Raw genomic sequence first — 22,701 nt, forward strand, 5'->3', positions numbered from 1 at the left:
ACCTTAAAATTATGCACCCTTATAGTAGCCATTTCCATCCTGGAAAAATGTCTCTGGCTGTCCACTCTATCCATGCCTCTCATCCTCTTGTACACCCCTATCAAGTCACCTCACATTTTTCTTCACTCCAATATTTGTAGGAAAATGTTACAATGGATTCCCTACCAAAAAGTGGAGAATTAAGCAAGATACTTTATCTCACTTAAACCACTTCGTCAACCATGTTAGACGTTCTTCAGATGATGGGGTTAGGTAGAAGGGTAGAGCTCAGTCAACATGGCTTCCTACTTGTGTTTTGAGCTCAGTCTGCATATCACGGGAAATTGTTGCAATTATAACAAAGTTAGGAACAGAGCGGTTTATGGTGTGCAGTAGAATGGAGCTATAATTGCATTTTCAAATGCGGAAAAAGTAATTTTCCATGCAGTCTGCTCAAATGAACTAATTAAAAGGAAAATGTTGCTATATTTTCTGTATAGTTGTACTAGTTGTATTTCAAATGGTACATATTGCAATAATAAAATCAGACTATGATTGCTTAATTTTAATATTCTCACAAATAAACAAATTACAATTTTCCATGATTTCTTTAGAAACATTTTAAAATAAAAATGGTGCAGCACAGTACAATAACATGTCTCAACATCTGGAGTGAACATCATAAAGTCAGTCCAAAGTATGTTTATAGGGGAAGCCCTAAATGAATTTATTTCTCTTACAGTCTCAAGACAAGGCTCAAGCTCTTCAGGAGACCAAGGCCTATGCCACCCAATCTCTTGCAGGTGTGGTGTATCAAATCAATACACTGGCTGAGAAGGTGCTCAGACTACTTGACTTACAGGCTTCTGAAATCTCCCAGATGGAATCTTCTATCAACTGCATATCTCAGGTGAAAATTAATCTTCATTTGTTTGCCTTTCCAGTTTTGAAAACTGGAAACTCTCTCTCTCTCTCTCTCTGCCTCTGACTGTCTGTCTGCCTCTTTCTCTCTGTGTCTGTATGTCTGTCTCTGTCTGTATGTATACCTGCCTGTCTGTTTTTCTTTGTCTCTTCGTGTATGCTTTTCTCTGTCTGCTCTCTCTCTCTCTCTCTCTATTTCTCTGTCTGTCTGTCTGTCTGTCTGTCTCTCTCTCTCTGTCTGCCTTTCTCTCTGTCTGTATGTCTGTTTGTCTGTCTGTCCCTCTCAGGAAACCTGGCAATGATATGAAATTTGCTTCAATGCTCATTGCTCATTGCAACCTTGAGGAACTAACATTTTTCATTTCAATGGCAAGTTTGCAGAACTTCAAATAAAATCCTTAAGGTTCTGGAAATGTTAACTAAAATTACAATTAAAAAATCCATATTCATAATGTAACCTGCAGAATGTTTTGGTTTTGTGTGTAAATTGCTACTTTTGATATACTCTAAAACTTCTTTATCAGCCCACTTTGAATTTTCTGCTTACCTGTTAAATCTTCCTTTAATATTTGCTGTTACCAACCATTGTCCTTATACTTTCTAATCATGTGGCTTTCTGTCAAAGTAGTGTTAAACAGTTTTCCAGAGATTAATGAATCGTATGAGTGAGGTATTCTGTTCATTTAAAAACAAAGTACTACAGCGAACAAATTTCTACTCCATGCCATTCTAAAGTTCCATTTCAGAAAAAATGTTGTAAGGTAATATTTTCATTTAGCTGATTTAAAAAATGACTTGCATTTAGATATCACCTTCAATGAATATCATATACACTTTATAGACAATGAAGCACTTTCAAGAGTCCAGATGCAATATGCTGCAGATGTTGGAAATCTAAACTAAAATACTGGAAATATTCCACAGTGCAGCCCATATTTTTGGAGAGACAAACAGGGCTAACTTATTAGATCAATGACACCTCATCAAAGTCTGATAACCTGAAGCACCAATTTTCTTTCTTCAATATGTTGCCTGATCTGAGTATTTCCAATATTTTCTATTTCATTTTTAAAGTGTGTTCACAATTGTAATAGATATACAGTATAATATTGATTCTAAAGCAATGCCACATACTGACCCTAAACAAAATTAATTTGTGTACAATAATTTCTCAATAGCAATGTGCTAAGACAAGATAATCAGTTGACTAAAGAAAAAGTATTAGCCAAGACATCAGCAATTCAATATTGTAAATCCATCAGAGATTAAGGACATTTAATTCAAAAGACTGGGGTCTAGAAGTTCATCCTTGATCAGTAGCAGCAAGACATAACAGCATCTCTAAAATCCATACTTAGTGATTTTGGGCAAACTTTTCCAACAGTGTAATGCCACCTTACTGTAGTGATTTTCTCAGGTCTCTGGAGCAGGACTTCATCCCACAACCTTCCAGCTCTGAGGTGAAGCTGCTCCACCTTTAGGTCAAAAGTATAGCACTGTGGAATGGATATTTAGTTAACCAAATTCACTTTCAGTAAGATATGCAATGTTGTTGTCATGCTTTTAAAAACGAAAATAGACAAATTTGGCACAAGGTTCTTTCGGTATTCCTCAAACAGTTGAAAATACTCTGCTGTAATTAAGCACAAGATCCAGAACTTGTTCATGAACATCACAAAGAGGGTGGTGTTAACAAAGTTTGTGGCACTGCTGGAGAGTAACAGCTTTGTGCATAAGACCCTTGAGTTTCCTTCCAAGTACATACGCCTTACATAGGACAATGGGCTGAAATCCTTTTCCCAGATCAATCTCTTTAGTGGAAAAAAAACAGTTATTTGTGACACTGCCTCGAAATGCTGTGCATGTTGACTGGAAATCCACTTCTGTCCCAGTTTTAGAAATGCAAGATGTCCTAATTGCCTCTGTTTGTCACTGTTGCTTTGTCTACTTCCTCACAATTCATGAGAGACAGAAACTGGTGGGAGGAAATCTTACACACAACAGATAATTTCCATTTAAAAATCATTGTATGTGTTAATAAATGAACCCTTATAAAGATCTTACCTTGGTGTGCTTTTGAGTCAGTGTGGGTATGAATGGCACAGAGGTGCAGTCAGTAAGAGCTGTGGCCTCACAGTGCCATTGACCTAGTTCAATCCTGGAGTATGGGCATTCTTCCTGTGACGAGGTGGTTTTCTTCCCACATCTGAAAAACGTGTGTGTTGATAAGTTAATTGACAAGAATAAATCGCTCCTGGTGTCTCACTGTGTGGTAGAATCTGGTTGGAATTGATAGGAATGTGAGAAAAGTGAAATAGATAAGGGTAAGATTAGTGCAACTATCAATGCTCCAGTGGTAGGTCCAGACTGCTGTACCTCTCCATTGAGTATCAACTGTGTTTTTATAACAGCACACAATGCTCAAATTGTACAGCAAGACTGTCAGAAAATGGACGAGAAAGGGTTAAGGTTTTGAATGCACAAGCTTTAAATATTTCCTCTTTCATCAGTTTTTGCAGCTTTATAAGAATACTTAAGCCACATCTGGAGCATTGCATTCAATTCTGGTCACCCCATTGTAAGAAAGGTGTGGAGGGTTTGGGAAGGCTAGAAGGCTGCTGAAGAGGTTTACCACAGAGCTGCCTGATTTAAAGAGCATGAATTACTGTATAAGGAGAGGTTGTACAAACTTGGGCTGTTTTCTTTGGAGCAGCGGAGGCTGAACGAAGACCTGATTGAAGTTCATAAGATTATGAGGACATTCAGTAGATATAGTAGACAGCCAGGGTTGAAATGTCTAAGACCAGAGGGTTTTAAGTGAGAGGAGGGTAAGTTCAAAGGAAATCTGTGGGACAAGTATTTTACACAAAGAGTGACAAGTGCCTGAAGTGTGTTGCCAGGGAAAGCAAATACAGTAGAGGCATTGAAATGCTCTCAGGCACATGAACGTCAGTGTATGGAGGGGTATGGACATTGTGGACGCAGAAAGGAACAATTTACTGTGATGTTTAATTACTATTTTTATTAGTTCAGCACAGCATTATGGGCCAAATGGCCTGTTCAGACACTGTTCTTTTAGATGCAGATTTTTTTAAAAACAGTTTCCTTCTTTCCCGAGTATGTGCACTTCCTTTCAAACGGTTTAGTACAGAAACGACTGCACTTCGATGTAGTTATTCAACATTGTAAGTGGCGAGCATTGTGCAACCTGCTCCATTTACAAAAAAAAGTTGAACTTAGAGCATAGATAATATTAAAAGGAAATTGGTAGTGTTATATCAACATACATCAAAGTTGCTGGTGAACGCAGCAGGCCAGGCAGCATCTATAGGAAGAGGCGCAGTCGACGTTTCAGGCCGAGACCCTTCGTCAGGACTAACTGAAGGAAGAGTGAGTAAGGGATTTGAAAGCTGGAGGGGGAGGGGGAGATGCAAAATGATAGGAGAAGACAGGAGGGGGAGGGATAGAGCCAAGAGCTGGACAGGTGATAGGCAAAAGGGGATACGAGAGGATCATGGGACAGGAGGCCTAGGGAGAAAGACGGGGAGGGGGGGTGACCCAGAGGATGGGCAAGAGGTATATTCAGAGGGAGAAAAAGGAGAGTGAGAGAAAGAATGTGTGCATGAAAATGAGTAACAGATGGGGTACGAGGGGGAGGTGGGGCCTTAGCGGAAGTTAGAGAAGTCAATGTTCATGCCATCAGGTTGGAGGCTACCCAGACGGAATATAAGGTGTTGTTCCTCCAACCTGAGTGTGGCTTCATCTTTACAGTAGAGGAGGCCGTGGATAGACATGTCAGAATGGGAATGGGATGTGGAATTAAAATGTGTGGCCACTGGGAGATCCTGCTTTCTCTGGTGGACAGAGCGTAGGTGTTCAGCAAAGCGGTCTCCCAGTCTGCGTCGGGTCTCGCCAATATATAGAAAGCCACATCAGGAGCACCGGATGCAGTATATCACCCTAGTCGACTCACAGGTGAAGTGATGCCTCACCTGGAAGGACTGTTTGGGGCCCTGAATGGTGGTAAGGGAGGAAGTGTAAGGGCATGTGTAGCACTTGTTCCGCTTACACGGATAAGTGCCAGGAGGGAGATCAGTGGGGAGGGATGGGGGGGACGAATGGACAAGGGAGTTGTGTAGGGAGCGATCCCTGCGGAATGCAGAGAGAGGCGGGGAGGGAAAGATGTGCTTAGTGGTGGGATCCCATTGGAGGTGGCGGAAGTTACGGAGAATAATATGTTGGACCCGGAGGCTGGTGGGGTGGTAGGTGAAGACCAGGGGAACCCTATTCCTAGTGGGGTGGTGGGAGGATGGAGTGAGAGCAGATGTACATGAAATGGGGGAGATGCGTTTAAGAGCAGAGTTGATAGTGGAGGAAGGGAAGCCCCTTTCTTTAAAAAATGAAGACATCTCCCTCGTCCTAGAATGAAAAGCCTCATCCTGAGAGCAGATGCGGCGGAGACGGAGGAATTGCGAGAAGGGGATGGCGTTTTTGCAAGAGACAGGGTGAGAAGAGGAATAGTCCAGATAGCTGTGAGAGTCAGTAGGCTTATAGTAGACATCAGTGGATAAGCTGTCTCCAGAGACAGAGACAGAAAGATCTAGAAAGGGGAGGGAGGTGTCGGAAATGGACCAGGTAAACTTGAGGGCAGGGTGAAAGTTGGAGGCAAAGTTAATAAAGTCAACGAGTTCTGCATGCGTGCAGGAAGCAGCGCCAATGCAGTCGTCGATATAGCGAAGGAAAAGTGGGGGACAGATACCAGAATAGGCACGGAACATAGATTGTTCCACAAAGCCAACAAAAAGGCAGGCATAGCTCGGACCCATACAGGTGCCCATAGCTACACCTTTAGTTTGGAGGAAGTGGGAGGAGCCAAAGGAGAAATTATTAAGAGTAAGGACTAATTCCGCTAGACGGAGCAGAGTGGTGGTAGAGGGGAACTGATTAGGTCTGGAATCCAAAAAGAAGCGTAGAGCTTTGAGACCTTCCTGATGGGGGATGGAAATATATAAGGACTGGACATCCATGGTGAAAATAAAGCGGTGGGGGCCAGGGAACTTAAAATCATCCAAAAGTTTAAGAGCGTGAGAAGTGTTGAAAATAAAGCGGTGGGGGCCAGGGAACTTAAAATCATCGAATGAAAATAAAGCGTCCGGTGCTCCCGATGTGGCCTTTTATATATTGGTGAGACCCGACGCAGACTGGGAGACCGCTTTGCTGAACATCTACGCTCTGTCCGCCAGAGAAAGCAGGATCTCCCAGTGGCCACACATTTTAATTCCACGTCCCATTTCCATTCTGACATGTCTATCCACGGCCTCCTCTACTGTAAAGATGAAGCCACACTCAGGTTGGAGGAACAACACCTTATATTCCGTCTGGGTAGCCTCCAACCTGATGGCATGAACATCGACTTCTCTAACTTCCGCTAAGGCCCCATCTCCCCCTCGTACCCTATCTGTTACTCATTTTTATGCACACATTCTTTCTCTCACTCTCCTTTTTCTCCCTCTGTCCCTCTGAATATACCTCTTGCCCATCCTCTGGGTCACCCCCCCCCCACCTCCTTGTCTTTCTTCCCGGACCTCCTGTCCCATGATCCTCTCATATCCCCTTTTGCCAATCACCTGTCCAGCTCTCGGCTCTATCCCTCCCCCTCCTGTCTTCTCCTATCATTTTGCATCTCCCCCTCCCCCTCCAGCTTTCAAATCCCTTACTCACTCTTCCTTCAGTTAGTCCTGACGAAGGGTCTCGGCCTGAAACGTCGACTGCGCCTCTTCCTATAGATGCTGCTTGGCCTGCTGCGTTCACCAGCAACTTTGATGTATGTTGCTTGAATTTCCAGCATCTGCAGAATTCCTGTTGTTTGGTAGTGTTATATGTGTGTTTGTGTGGGTGTTCAAAGGTTGCAATTCTTGGCTTTATTTCCTTTTTTTCGAAGCTGTAAAGGTCGCTGGAAGACAAAAGGGAGAGAAATATAGTAGTGATTTGTATATAAGATTTAGTCTGCAGCCAGGATGAAGGGCAGCTCCGGTGCAGCTATCGCCAAAAGATGGATGTAACAGTCACCTAATGGGAAACTCTAGCGTTATTGCTATTATACTACCTATAATATACAGGACCTGATGAAGGGTCTCGACTCAAAACATTGACTGCTTATTCATTTCCATTGATGCTGCCTGACCTGCTGTGTTCCTCCAGCATTTTGTGTGTATTGCTCTGGATTTCCAGCATCTGCAGATCTTCTCTTATGATGATAAAAAATATTATAAGTTGCAAAACTAAATAGTGTAACAGCTGAATAATGAAGTAGTATTCATGGGTTTTATGGACCATTCAGAAATATGATGATGGAGGGGAAGAAGCTGAATCATTGAGTGTATGAACCATTGAGAATGGGTCTTCAGCATCTTTTACCTCCTCCCTGATGGTAATAACATGGAGAGGGTAAGACCTGGATGTTGAGGGTCTTTAATGATTGATACCACCTTCTTGAGGCACTGCCTCTTGTAGATGTCCTCGATGGCATGGAGGGTTGTACCCGTGATGGAACTGGCTGTGTCTACAACCCTCTGCAGCCTCTTGCAATCCTGTGCATTCGAGGTTCCATACCAAACTGTGATGCAGCTTGTCACAATGCTCTCCACTGTACACCTGCAAGAGTCTTTGGTGACATACCAAATCCCCTCAAACTCCGAATGAAGTAGAGCTGCTTGTGTGCCTTCTGTATGAATGCATCAATGTGTGACCTCGGATAGATCCTCTGCGATGTTGACCCTCTGGAACTTGAAGCTTTGTTGTGGGTCAAAAGCTGACATACTTACCCAAGTCCCATTCATTTCTATAGATCACCTACTTTCATTTAAAAGGTAAGTGAACCTAAGTGGCTTGTTTTTAACCCATTTTTAAAAGTCATATTAACACTTTTTTATTAATTTGTTAGGTTAAATTGGTCCCAAATATATCATATATTTCATCGGTTGTGGACACAGCTCAGCACATTAAGGAAACAAACTTTCCCTCCATGGACTCTGTCTACACTTCCCGCTGCCTCAGTAGAGCAGTCAGCATAATCCACACACCCCGAGCGTTATCTCTTCTCATCCTCCCCCGTCGGACAGAAGATACAAAAGCCTAAAATCACACCTCACCAGGCTTCTTTCCCACTTTTATGAGTCTACTGAATAGTCCCCAACTACAATCATAAATCAATTTACCATATTTTTAAATATATCGCAACCATTTTTCAATGTAATCATCAAAGACAGTAAAAGCTAACTTCTTTAAAATTAATCAGCAGTTCATTTTGAGGGTCTACACTTGGCAGCTAATAGACAAAACTTAATAAAATGCTCTAGCTTGTATTGAACATCTTGCAGGGAAACATGCATTATTGATTGTGTTGAAAAGCATTGGTTATAAACACCACACAAAAGCATTAATCAAATAATCAAAGCATAAAATGATATTGTGTTATTACATGTGCATAATAAGGAGCTTCAGTTCCCAGTGGGCAACGTGAGGGGTTCACCCGGAATTGGAAGTTACAATGGTGACCCGCCAGCAGTTCAGTAATAAAAAGATTCTAGCGTAAACCCACAAAGTTTGTCTTTAGTAAGAACAAACATAAACAGATATGATCCAATAAATGTAGATTTAGAAATTGTACAGTGAAATGCTTGGAAGTCCTGTCTGATGCAATTTCAATTTTAAAATAAAATATAATTACTAGCGAGAACTACAGACTAATTGTGAATTGTGTGAATACTTAAAGTTTCCTTTTCAAGATCCATACATGCACCTGTAGCCCCCCCGGCCACCCTCAGGGTCGCTCGGCTAGCTGTCGTCTAGGGAAACAGCCTCGGCCCCGCCAAACTGGGTAATTAGTTTGTGTGGATGCTGTGTGAGGTACCCCACCCCGTCCAAATAACAGACAATACACCAGATGCAATTAAATGATATACAGTTTATAGATATTACTGGAACTATATAATTAAAAGAGAATAAAATATAAAAGGAAAATAAAAGGCGCCACACTTATCAAAGTTCAATCTCTTCGTGCACAAAACAGTTGGAGCTCAAGGACCTTCTTCTTCACCCTGCGACCCCCTCGGACCACCTCGACCGGCCGCCTGGGACCAACAACGGTGGTCGACCAGACGCTCCACACGAGTCCGTCTCCGTCTCCTCGCCGAACGTCCCGCTCGGGGTCCGACCCCGTTAGCGGACTCACAGCACCTCGTCCATCCTCTGTCTCGCTCTCCCGCCTTCTGCCCCCAAAACCCCCTCGCAAACAGTATCTTCAAATACACCAAAACCATAACAACTATCCCAATTGGTTAATAACGTATTTCTTATCACCCTCTAAACCACAACAAGCTGCTAGCACAAACTTTCTCAGCGTTTAAGACAACAAAGCCGCATTCCCCAGGTGAACATAACAAAGACGCCATTTTAATTAGCCTCCGCAGTAACATAAAAATCGAAACCCCCTTACACATCCAATGCATGAATGTATGAAGAACCAGGAGCATGTATTGTAATGTGTAATAGACTTCTAGACACTATTTTGGTCCATTTCAGGATGAGAACCAGACACCATCCCATTGCCGCATATGTAGCCCGTTTTATCGTTGCTTGAAAGGACGCTACGTGAGCAGTCCTGTGTGATCTGGAGCAGTGGATTCAAATTCATGTAAAATAATCATCCTTCATGATGGCTCACTTGGGATCTCTACTCCCATCCTACCCTACCTTAGCTGTTCGTGCTTGCCATCTCCCTGAACTGCACATTCATATCATTCAACTCAAAGTGTCCGAATGCAATAGCAATGCCACTGTGATCTCTTTTCCCAGAAACTCTCCCCCCGCACCCTGCAATCAATGGACCAGACCCATCTGTTTTTTTTGTGTCCTTTACAATGGTATAACATGCATGAAAAGGTCCTTTCACTACATTGCTGGTGTGCAGGCTGCACAGTCATGCAAGAGGGCATGGGTCTCAGGTACATAGCATTTTGCAGCATTGCACCTTGAAGCATATTGCTGGCTCACTGTGCACCATTGTTTAAATACATTTTCTCTGTTGCCAAACAATTTCAAGGTCATAGAGATATCAGCAGTAATTTAGGATAGAAACTGTTTGTTTTCTTGAAAATGATAGAATCAACAAACACATCAGACGTAGGTCAGGAGACATAGAAGTAGAATTCGATTGCATCTGCTCTGCCAACTGATCATGGGTGATTTATTTTCCCTCTCCACACCATGCTCCTGCCTTCTCACTGTAACCTTTGACACCCTTACCTAGCAAAATCTGCTTTAAATATTCCCAATGACTTGACCTCCGCGGCCATCTACGGCAACGAATTCCACAGATTCAGCATCCTCTGGCTAAAGAAATTCCTCCTTACCTCTGTTCTACTTGGATGTTCTTGTATTCTGAAGCTGTGCCCTCTGGTCCTAAACCCTCCCAACTTTTGAAACATTCTCTCCATTCTTGCTCTATCTCGGCCTTTCATTCTCTTTTGGCTATTCGCTCTATTTAGGCTCTATACAAATGAAGTTCATTTGGTCCTTCAAGCTGATTTCGGACTAGGTAGTGTTAGATTTGATAGCTCCTTGTAATTTTTTGCAGCCTTGCTGATAATATAACCATTTAACACAGGGTTTCTAAGTTCCAGAGATCCTAGATATTTGAAATCATGATTTACATTGTGTATTAAAGATAAGAGATTTTTTTTTACCTTGCTAAACAATTAACATAGCTTGATTGTCTTAATTTTTTTCTCTTTAATACACACAGAGGGTGGAAATGCACAAGGAAAAGGTAGCTCGCCGAGAGATTGGAACATTTACTACTATTAAAACCACACCAAAGATTAACAAAATTATACCTCCTTCAAATCCTATACAACGTGTAAAGTACACTAGGAAACCTATTGTTTACATGCTTCTGGATGACATTGGCCATGGGGTTAAGGTAAGAAAACAGATTCAGCTTATTTTAGGAATAAAAATCTGCCTGAATTTTTATATGAGTTATTGCAGAGCATGAAAAATTTGATATTATATATTTGCTTCCTAATCAAAGTGTAGGAAAATATCTAGTTTAGATAAAAATCTATTCCTATCAATTCAGTCAAACCTTCCATAAGGGTTTTTATTATCTAATAGCTTGAATCAAGCATGGTAAATGAAAGAGCAACGTGAAAGTTGATTGCTTAAAAGCAAAATTATCAGAAAATTATTGTGAAGTGTCTTTAAATTAAGACAGTCAATGAGACAGAAACCATGGAGCACTTATGAGACAATTAAACACACTGAACGCATATTTGCTTGACTATTTCAAAGCTAAAATTATATACGAATATGTGAATAATATCATTATTTTACTGCAGCAAATAATATTCAGCAAAATCTCCCTCTGTCCATATTAGTAGTTTAAGGCAACCTAATATTTCTGGGACATCCATAGTTAAGCATAGCACATGATTAACAGATATGGCTAATTTGCTTGTTCAATGACTGCGGTTTCTAAATTTTAACATAATTAGCAGACAATAAAGGAAATCCAATCCACACTGAACTGTCTATAAAGAATGTATCTCCTTCCTCAAGGGTACGGATAGTTAGGCAAATTATTATATTGCAATATCAACTTACTTGCATCTTCCAGTTTTAGCAAAAATGTTGACTGAATACTGAACTGTAATATTTTCTCCTTTATTTTATTTTAAATTCAGTGAGCATCACTGTCAAAGCCAACATTTATTTTCAGTCCTACAAAGTAAACTTGCTTTCAGGTATTACAGACTCTGACACCTGTCTTCTCACTTAAGTGCCCATGATGTTTAATATTCATTGGATTAATAGCCAAGGCATTCTTCATCTGAGTAAAATTTGGTAAATTGGTAAAAGAAAAATTGCATTGAACTAATAAATGCAGAAGCCCCTACAAAGAACTGTGAGAACAGCTGAGAGGATCATAGGGATCTCTCTACCATCCATCGGGGATATTTATCGGTAGTGCTGCATACGCAGGGCCCTTAGCATTATCAAGGATCCCATCCATTCATCCAGCATCCTCTTTGACTTCCTACCATCAGACAGGAGACTACGATGCATAAAAATAAGAGCGGCCAGGATGAGAAACAGTTTCTTCCCCAGGCCATCAGGCTTCTGAGCTCCCTGCCGCATCGTATTCGAAGTGTCACTGGTTAATCTGTTCCATACCTTACAATATTTAATATTAATGCACTTTAGTTTGTTATTTACTCTATCTGTGATTTATCTGTAGACAGTATCCTTACCTTCATAAGTTATTGTGTGTTCTGTGTGTTATGTGTACTATTGTGCTTTACAACCTGGTTCGAAGAAACATTGTGTCATTTCTATATACATTACATGGTTATATACCTATACACATGTATATAGTTAAATGACAATAAGCTTGACTTGACTTGAAAACACTCATTAGGTCAGGCAGCATCTGTGGAAAGAAAAACAGAATTAATTCATCTGGCTCAAGACCCTTCAACAGAACTCCATTGATTTTGATAAAAATGTAACTTTTGAGGTACTTTGTCAACCAAATTTTTATTAAAATATGTATGAGATAAAAAAAGGAAAAATCCACCCACTTTGGCATTGTTCTTAAGAAAGTAAGTTCAGTACTTTGGATGAACTGGAGTTGGAATGAGTATAATTAACCAAGTCATTTGTCATCTTGAAGTTTCACATTCTTCCTTATTTAAAAAACAGAAATTTACAAATTCTTTGCTCTCTGGAAAGCCATATTAAATAATGTATGATGGGCCAGTGAATATCTCTCAAGGGTTCACCTTTGATATATTTACAGTGCAGTAGGTCCAGGCATTATCAATTATAGGATCAGTCCTATTCCTGCAATTGAATTGAATTGAATTGACTTTATTACTTACATCCTTAAAATACATGAGGAGTAAAAATCTTTACATTACGTCTCCGTTCAAATGTACAATTATAGTAATTTATAACAAATATTATGTACAACAGGATAGTCAATATAACATAGAAATACAGCTGTGTCAGCATGAATTAATCAGTCTGATGGCCTGGTGGAAGAAGCTGTCCCAGAGCCTGTTGGTCCTGGCTTTCATGCTGCGGTACCGTTTCCCGGATGGCAGCAGCTGGAACAGTTTGTGGTTGGAATGATCCTTCGAGCCTTTTTTACACACCTGTCTTTGTAAATGTCCTGAATAGTGGGAAGTTCACGTCTACAGATGCACTGGGCTGACCGCACCACTCTCTGCAGAGTCCTGCGATTAAAGGAAGTACAGTTCCCATACCAGGCAGTGATACAGCCAGTCAGGATGCTCTCAATCGTGCCCCTATAGAAAGTTCATAGAATGTGGGGGCCCACACCAAACTTCTTCTACCATCTGAGGTGAAAGAGGCGCTGTTGTGCCTTTTTCACCACACAGCTGGTATGTACAGATCACGCGAGATCCTTGGTGATATTTATGCTGAAGAACTTAAAGCTGTTCACCCTCTCAACCCCAGATCCATTGATGTCTATAGGGGTTGGCCTGACTCCATTCCTCTTGTAGTCCACAACCAGCTCCTTTGTTTTTGTGACATTGAGGGAGTGGTTGTTTTCTTGACACCACTGTGTCAGGGTGATGACTTCTTCTCTGTAGGCTGCCTCAATATTATTTGAGATTAAACCAATCAGTGTAGTGTCATCAGCAAATTAAGCAGGTCTCACATATACTGTGAAGGCTCATTTCTACATGAGTGTCATGAGCATTTTGCTCATATATGAGAATTGCTGAAGTAATGCCCATATATATTATATATATGGGCATTTATATATAGTTGATGCCACAGCACATGTCCAGGTGCTTCTTTGATTTGTGTGTCAGACAAATGGAATCCATGCAGTATGCCCTCAAAATTCAATTATGCTGCACACAAAAATGCATGTGCTGATATGTTTGAAGGATTTGATTCCACCACTGACACATCTTCCTCTCCGCATCGCTCTATTATTCACTATTCCATCCTCACCCACCACTTCCTGTCCCATGGCATCTTCCACTGTAGCTGGAGGAAACACAGCTCTAGTCTATTCACCACTTCCAATCCCACCCAGGATCCGAAACCATCTTTTCAGGTGACACAGTGATTAAATCATAAGACATAAGACATAGAAGCATAATTAGGCCATTTGGCCTATCAAGACTGCTCCGCCATTCAATCATGGCTGATCCTTTTATTTCCCCTCCTCAGCCCCACAACACTTGATGCTGTGTCCAATTAAAAACTATCAATCTCTGCCTTAAATGCACTCAATGACCTGGCCTCCATAGCTGCCTGTGGTAACAAATTCCTCAAATTCATCACCCCTGGGCTAAAAAAATTTCTCTGCATCTCTGTTTTAAATGGACGCCCCCTCTATCCTGTGGCTGTGCCTTCTTGTCCTAGACTCCCCCACCATGGTAAACATCCCTTCCACATCTACTCTGTCTAGGTCTTTCAACATTCGAAAGTCTTCAATGAGATTCCCCCCTCATTCTTCTAAATTCCAGCGAGAACAGACCCAGAGCCATCAAATGTTCCTCGTATGATAACCCTTTCATTCCTAGTTCATCCTTGTGAATCTCCTCTGAACACTCTCCAAGGCCAGCACATCTTTTCTTAGAGGAGGAGCCCAAAACTGTTCACAATACTCAAGGTGAGGCCTCACCAGTGCCTTATAAAGCCTCAGCATCACATCGCTGCTCTTATATTCTAGACCTCTTGAAATGAATGTGAACATCGAATTTGCCTTCCTCACCACCGACTCTACCTGCAAGTTAATTTTTAGGGTATTCTGCACAAGGGCTCCCAAGTCCCTTTGCATCTCTGGTTTTTGGATTTTCTCCCTGTTTAGGAAATAGTCTGCATATTTATTTCTTCTACCAAAGTGCATCACCATGCATTTTCCAACATTGTGTTTCGTTTGCCACTTTCTTGCCCATTCTTCTAATCTGTCTAAGTTCTTCTTCATCCTACCCGATTCCTCAACACTACCTGCCCCTCCACCAATCTTCATATCATCTGCAAACTTGGCAACAAAGCCATCTATTCCATCATCTAAGTCATTGATATACAGCATAAAAAGAAGTGGTCCCAACATGGACCCCTGCGGAACACCACTAGTCACTGGCAGCCAACCAGAAAGGGATCCTTTTATTCCCGCTCGCTGCCTCCTACCAATCAGCCAATGCTCTAACCATGTTAGTAACTTCCCTGTAATGCCATGGGCTCTTAACTTGGTAAGCAGCCTCATGTGTGGCACCTTGTCAAAGGCCTTCTGAAAGTCCAAGTACACAACATCCACTGCACCCCCTTTATCCATCCTACTTCTAATATCCTCAAAGAATTCCAACAGGTTTGTCAGGCAAGATTTTCCCTTAAGGAAACCATGCAGACTTTGTCCAATCTTGTCCTGCATCATCAAGTACTCCATAACCTCATCCTTAACAATTGACTCCAATATCTTCCCTACTACTGAGGTGAGGCTAACTGGTCCCTAATTTCCTTTCTGCTGCCTTCCTCCTTTCTTAAGGGGTGGAGTGACATTTGCAGTTTTCTAGACCTCTGACACCATGGCCAGAGTCCAATGATTCTTGAAAGATCATTACTAATGCCACCACAATCTCTACCATTACCTTTGATTCTCCTGTGCTTTCTCAAATTTGGTATAATGTATTTGTTGCTCAAGACATGGTCCCATTTTTCACATGGAGGGTGGTGAGTATATGAAATGAGCTGCCAGAGGAAATAGTTGAGGCAAGTACAATAGTATAATTTAAGGAGCATGTGGATAGGTTCATGTAGGGGCAGGGCTTGGAGAGGTCTGGGCTGATTGCAGGAAGCTAGGACTAGATGGGTTGGTGCCATGGTCGACATGAACTTGTTGGGCCAAAGGCCTTGTGTCTGTGCTGTATTGCTCTGCAACTCTAGCTACATTGGAAAACCAAAAGTAGATTGGGAGACTACTTCACCGAACTCCTCCAGTCTGCCACAAGGCCACTGTAAGCATAAGTTTTATTTCTCCATTCCACTCCCACCCTGAACTCTCTGTCTTTGGCTTCCTCACTGCTCTGACTATCCACCCTGTTTTTACCTCTCATTATTTTTGATACTTCTGTCAGCCTCCTTTGATCCAGGTAAAGCAAGCCCAGCATATTCAATCTCTCCCTTCAACTAAAGTCTCCCAATCCAGACAACATCTACTTTCTCTCCAGCACGATCACATCCTTCCTAAAGTGTTGTAACCAGATTTGCACATAATATTCCAGTGTTTGTCAAGGCATAAACTAACATCCCAACTTTTATGGTTGGTTCTTGACCTGAAATGTTAACTCTTTTCCTTACCTTAAATGATAATCGCCTTTTTTTGCTTTGCATGTCCAGCATCTCGAGTTTTTTTTTGTTCAAATTTTGGAGGTGGGTTGTGGTGGGCTTATTGTTGGGCTTGTAGCAAACAGGCCACAGTACAGTAAAGAAAGTATGGGCCTGAAAGATTAGGACCCACAGGACCTCGAGCAAGTTGGTAAATTGGATCCAATATTGGCTTGGCAACGGAAGACAGAAGGTGATGGTGGAGGCCTCTTTAGAGGATTGAAACCTGTGATCAGTAGTGTTTCAGTGAGATTGATGTTTGTAAAATACTGTTTATAATATATATGAATGATTTGGATGTGGATGTATGAGGTATGATCAGTAAGTTCACAGATATCAGCAAGGTTGGTAGAATTGACAGTGTGGCTGATAGTCTTAGATTACAGGGTGATATCTATGTGTCGATGAAATGGATTGAGAAATGCCAAATGGAACTTAATCCTGATGAATGTATGACATATTTTGGGAATATGACTGAGGTTGGAATGGAAGTCATGAAAAGTAAAGTCCTAGTGAGTATTGAAACATGTAAGGCCAAAGATCCTTGACAGTGGTTGTGCTGAAATTAACATGGTTATATAAGCACATATAACACTGGGATTCATTAGATGAAACACTGAACACAAAAACAGGAAGATTATGTGCCAACTTTATAAAATATTGGTCAAACCTCAACTGAAGTACTGCATGCAGTTATGGTCATCACAATATAGGGTGGCTATGATAACGCTGAAGATGATGCAGATGAGATTCACCAGGATGTTGCCTCTGATGGAGTGTTTCAGTTATGAGGAGAGACTGGAGAGGCTGCGTTTGTTAATCCCTGAAGCAAAGAAGTTTAAGATGAGACATGATTGAGGTATATAAAATTATGAGGGATATATATAGGGTAGACTGCAGGAAACTTTTCCCCATAGGAGAGGTAGATAAGACTATCAGACATACAGTAGCTTTTGGGAAAGGGTGAGAGAATCAAAGAGGATCTGAGTGGGATTTTTTTCACTAAGTGAGTGATGAGTACCTGGAATGCACTGCCTGAGAGATTAGTGGAAGCAAAGACACTGACTGTATCTAAGAAAAGTCTAGACAAGCACCTAAATTGTCTCGGAGTAGAAGTTTACAGGAAGATGGGATGAAAGGAATGGGTGTCCATTTGTCGGCATGGGTATGGTGGGCCAAATGGCTTGTTTCCTTGCTCTATGGCTCTGTAAATAAACAGCGATTATTAGCACAAATGTATGAATCCATCCAATAAAATCAGATTAATTTTGACAGAATAATGGAATGTGAAGGTTAACTCTATGTAAATTATGGGCATGGAATGAATTCTAACCATTCAGTGAGATTACCAGGCCTGATTGACAGGGGCAATTACCTAGCCACCTGGAATCTGACTGGGAATTACTTTCACATTGTGTTACCTTATTGCCTTTCAAATAATACTTGGATTTGATATTATAATTTATAGAAAAACCATTACACAGAAACTTTAACTAGAAGAGCACAGAGGCATCAGTTTCACTTATTAATTAAAATAAACAGTTGAAGGGATTTCCTAATTGAAACTTCCTCTGAGTTATATATTTTACTCTCATTTTGCCTACTTAGGAAAGCAGTAATAATTCAAGACTGGGAACTCTAACACGTAAGAATAGACAAGGAAGTATACCAACGTGCCCAACTGTACCTTCTCAAGGAACGATTGGGTAAGTGTGAATTATAAAGCAGGATACTTGTTAACATTTGGGAGAGTTAGACACGTGGAGAAATCGTCTTTCTGCAATTTCGTGCAATGGATTCAAAGACCTGCAACATTGAATGAAGTAACTAGGGAAGCAGAGGACGGAGAGGACCTCTTCCACCAGCAGGGTTTAAAGTCAAGGTCAAAGTCAATTTATTATCACAGTACATATATGTTCCCATATACTACTTTGAGGCATTTACAGGAAAATAAAGAAATACGAAAGAATTTATGAAAAACCATACATATACAAAGACTGACAGAAAACCAATGTGCAAAAGACAAGGAAAATGTACTAATAAAAAATAAATAATATTTAGAAAACGAGTTGTAGAGTCCTTGAAAGTAAGGCTGTCGGTTGTGTAATCAGTTCAGAGCTGAGGGTAATAACTGTTCCTGAACCTGGTAAATCTTTTGTACCTCCTGTCCGATGATAGTAATGAGAAAAGAGCATGGCCTAGATGGTGGGGGTACTAATGCTAATTATGCTAATTTCTTATGGCAAAACTCCTTGTAAATGTACTCAATGGTGGGGAGGGCTTTGCCTGTGTTGGACTGGGCTGTATTCACCACTTCCTGCAGACTTTTCCATTCCTGGGCACTGGTGTTTCCATATCAGGCTATGATGCAACCAGTCAGGATAGTCTCCACTGTGCATCTATGAAAATTTGTTGAAGTTTTCGGTAATATGCCGAACCTATGCAAACTTCTAAACAAGGAGGGGTGCTGTCGTGACTCCTTTTACAGGATTACCTGTGGGCTTCTCACCTCTGCCACTCTGCTTTATGTAGGACTGATGGTAGTGCAGTAGGAAAAGCAGGAAATCAGTTGGCTTTATTAACTCAATCATCATTCAGACACATCTTGGCACTGAACGGGCAGAAGAATTGACAAAGTTTGGGTGCTCGCTTCAGAGGCAAAGCAATAAGTGCAGGCAATAAATGTGTTTTCCAATTGTTTCTTCTTTTTCTGCTGAATTTCTGTCCAGAGTAGTGGAATGTGTGTATGCCTAGATTTCTGTCTTCAAACCCTTGAAGTGGAAATTGTTCCAATAACAAAATTTGGCAAATGTACTTCAAAATATAATCATGGAATTTTACAGGGATGAAACTTTATATATATACAGTAGTTATCTCAGGACAGATGTTAACAGGATATTTTCTTGTGATATTTAATGGAAATATACGATAGCTTGAATGGAATAAATTTCAGAACATGTTTCCGTTCATGGTAGTTATAGAACAGACAACAGACATTTAAGGTAAAACAAACAAGATGTTAGAAGAACTCAGGGGGTCAGGCAGCATGTGTGAAGGGAACTGGAAAATCAATGATTTGGGTTGGCTCTTTCATCAGTTTAGACAAAAGCCCTCGATATGAAACATAGAACACCTCTTTCCCTTCAGAGATGCTGCCTGACCCACTGAGTTCCTCCAGCAGCTTGTTAGTTGCTCCAGGTTCCAGGATTTTGACAACAGATATTGCAAGGACAGCAATCTGTAATTGGCAACAGATCCAGAGCAGAGATGCGGAGAATTTTCTTTCAAGCATGGAATCGTTATGATCTGGGTTACACTCTCTAAAGAAATGGATGCAAATGCAATAGCAACTTCCAGCAGTTAATTAGTTGTAAATGAGAAAATTAAGAAATAATACAGAGTTACTAAGAAAGGGGGTTGACTACCTGGACTGCTTTTTAAAGACTCAATGTACATTTGATGGGCTCTTCCTTTCCTGTATTAGTCAATTATAATATCAACTAGAATAAACTAGACTCCTCTTTAAACTAAAAGAGGTTATGCCAGTATGGATGAGGAAGTCTTTCTTTAACTTTATATCCTGCATGCTCATCATCATGAACAACAGTTAGCAAAAGTTAAGGAATTACACACAGCGGGAAGAACCACCACTCCTCTGCCCCTTACATACAGTATTCATAGGCTTTCAAATAGGATTCAAAGTACACTTGGCAGAGCAAGTTTGTTTCTACATCCAACTCATTCGATATGCTCTCAGAACGAGATCCCCATTTTGATGTTGTAAGCTAATGCCAGCAGATACCAATTTGAAGCTGTCCACATCTGTTCAACCAGCAAAGAAAAAAATTTGTCACTAGTCTCAGTCCAAGCTTAAAGCTTTTATCGCCTACTGTACTGTTGCATTCTTAATTTCCATTTATTATGTTCTGTACTTATAAGTCCTTCTGCTTCTGCCATTTTCAGAAGACGCGGTAAGGTCCCCGCAGTAGTTCAGCCTCCCGTTGCCCCAAGTGCATACAACAGTCCTGTGACTTGCTCTCCATCACCAGATGGATCTCAGATGCTAGGGTAAGCGCAGTCAGAGCAATTATAAAACTTGGGGAGTTTAAAGGTGAAAATGGAAATTCTCATGATTATATTTCCCTTTCTTCTTTGCTCTTTCCTGCTTTTCGGAAGGAGTGATCCAAGTAGAAACAGGTGTAGCTCCAGAGCCAGTGAGGTGGGAGTGCTTCCTCCTCCACCAGCACCACCCTCCACACCAGCCCCACCTGCCCCAGGAATATATGAACCAGGTCAGTATTGGTACATGTGTACACTTTGCAATCATTGTAAGTGGATGCATTGGCTATTATATATTAACCAATCTGTTGTTTGTAATTTAGCTTCAAAATTGCAGTCTTGTTTTCTGCTGTTCTAAGAATGTACAAATTTACTTTAAGTATGAATTTAATTTAAAAATATGTACATCAACAAAGTTGAACTTAAGGCATTATAGTGGAACTGAATGCATCAATATTACTTATTCTGGAAAGTATGTAGGAATTAAAATTGTCAGCTTTTTGAGGGTTTGAAAGCTATTGGTCATAATTAAAAATGAAGACAAGGGAATCAAATTAGATTAAGTTGTGCAAAAAAGAAATAAGTTAGAAAGAGATGTGATTGAAGCAAATGATATAAAGAGTTCCAATGATAATGAGGTGTCCCTTGAGCGATAGAAAAATTAATTGATAGATATGTATAATTATTGTCTAGTATACAGGAGTAATGAACTGAGTTCTGTGAACAAGTGTGCCAAAATTCATATGTATTTAAAAATGAAATTTCAAAGTGGGCTTAATGTGGATTAAGTCATTTTCTGGGGTTTAACCCTACTTTATCAATGTGACATATTAAATTTTTTAAATTAATCCAGCATACAGGAATAGCTTTTGCAACTATTCATTTTAATTTTAGCAGGTCAATGTTTTTATTTAAATGAACTATAAAAGCTAGTGCCACTGAACAGAGCCCCCATGTGGCTTATACAGTTAGAAGCCTTAATGAAACTGCAGGATATTATTTGCAAATGTCTCATGTGCTGACTTGAAATCTATGGCTCTGCTAACTTAAGCTTGAACCAGTTTCAGATAAAGGAGGTAGTGGGGATAATTTCAATGTGATATCAGCAGTGGAAAGAAAATTACATGGCACATGTAAATGGCAAAGTATGAGATAGCTCCTGTTTAATATCAAGTGATAAAATAACAAGTTTAATTGTCAGTATAACTCTGAGAGGATTTTAAACCATCATGTATTGATTTTGGAGTAGGTACCCAAAGATGTGCTTACGATCCGAATTTTGCTGCAATAGAATGTAATTGCTAGAGAATGTTATTGTCCTTAACTAACACAAGACTAATTTGCTTAAACCTGCATAGAGTGGGATTAATTGTAGTTATTATGTTTTGAAGATGGACTTGGCTTCCCGAGCAAACCAGTTCTGTCCTCAATGGGACTGCCCCCTCCTGCTCCTCCACCTGAGGTTCTCATTGAGGACTCTCTCCCTCCTCCTCCCCCCTTAATATCTGATGCTCCTTCATCAGGTAAGGAATCTTCAGGTTTACCTTATATTCACTCACTTAAAATAATGTTATTTAAACTAATCTGAGGGAATGTTTAAAATGTCAAGTTCAAATTCAAGTTTCCATACATGAATGCCCATTAAGACAGTCAAATGAAACAGCATTAATCCAGGGCTAAGGTGCAAAACACAGTATCAACAGTCATACACAACACAAGATACATATAACACATAAAAGATATCAGTAAAATAGAGTCATACAAAAAAAAAGACCAAATTCCTGAGTCCACAAATGTTACAGCAGTCTGCAGTCAAACACAATACAGATTGTCTTCTGCCGAGTGAACACTGGGGGCAGCACTGACTCCAGCATGGACGCTGCGCCACACCACCTCTGGCAGTCTGGTGGAGCACCCGACTCTGACATCTCCTCCTGGGCAGTTGCAAATAGGTAACACCATAGCTCAAAGCCTAATCCTCGCTATGACTGAGGCCACACAGCTACCCAGTTCTCCGCCCCCCACCGTTCACCAATAAACCAATGAATTGGACGCAGTACCCCACACCACCAATGTCCAGTAGGGTCTTACAATCACAAAAAGAGCGACTAAGATGATCACTCAGTGTTAGACTGCGCACCTCCTTCATGCACTGACACCTCACTGTCGTTGGCAGCATCACGGTCCAGACCAAGTCCAGCTCCTTCAGTTTTTCTGCCAATGAGCAACTTGCTGATGGGGTAGACCTCTTATCGTTCAGAAGGGTATTGTGATCATAAAAAATAATGTTTAAAAAAGACAATAACATCT

At 40.8% G+C, this 22,701-nt stretch overlaps 1 protein-coding gene across 3 annotated transcripts in view; it reads left to right on the forward strand.

Moving 5' to 3' along the window:
• LOC134340276 (abl interactor 1-like) overlaps window positions 1-22,701 on the forward strand; it is a 40,792-nt gene that overhangs the window by 8,807 nt on the left and 9,284 nt on the right. For all 3 annotated transcript variants that reach the window (XM_063037312.1, XM_063037313.1, XM_063037314.1), the window contains exons 2-7: window positions 722-889; window positions 10,706-10,882; window positions 17,941-18,038; window positions 20,296-20,400; window positions 20,509-20,624; window positions 21,783-21,914. In XM_063037312.1, the coding sequence (XP_062893382.1) occupies window positions 722-889; window positions 10,706-10,882; window positions 17,941-18,038; window positions 20,296-20,400; window positions 20,509-20,624; window positions 21,783-21,914 (796 nt within the window). The remainder of the gene's footprint in view (window positions 1-721; window positions 890-10,705; window positions 10,883-17,940; window positions 18,039-20,295; window positions 20,401-20,508; window positions 20,625-21,782; window positions 21,915-22,701) is intronic.

The sequence above is a fragment of the Mobula hypostoma genome, chromosome X1, assembly GCF_963921235.1.
Source record: "Mobula hypostoma chromosome X1, sMobHyp1.1, whole genome shotgun sequence".
Taxonomy (NCBI): Eukaryota; Metazoa; Chordata; class Chondrichthyes; order Myliobatiformes; family Myliobatidae; genus Mobula; species Mobula hypostoma.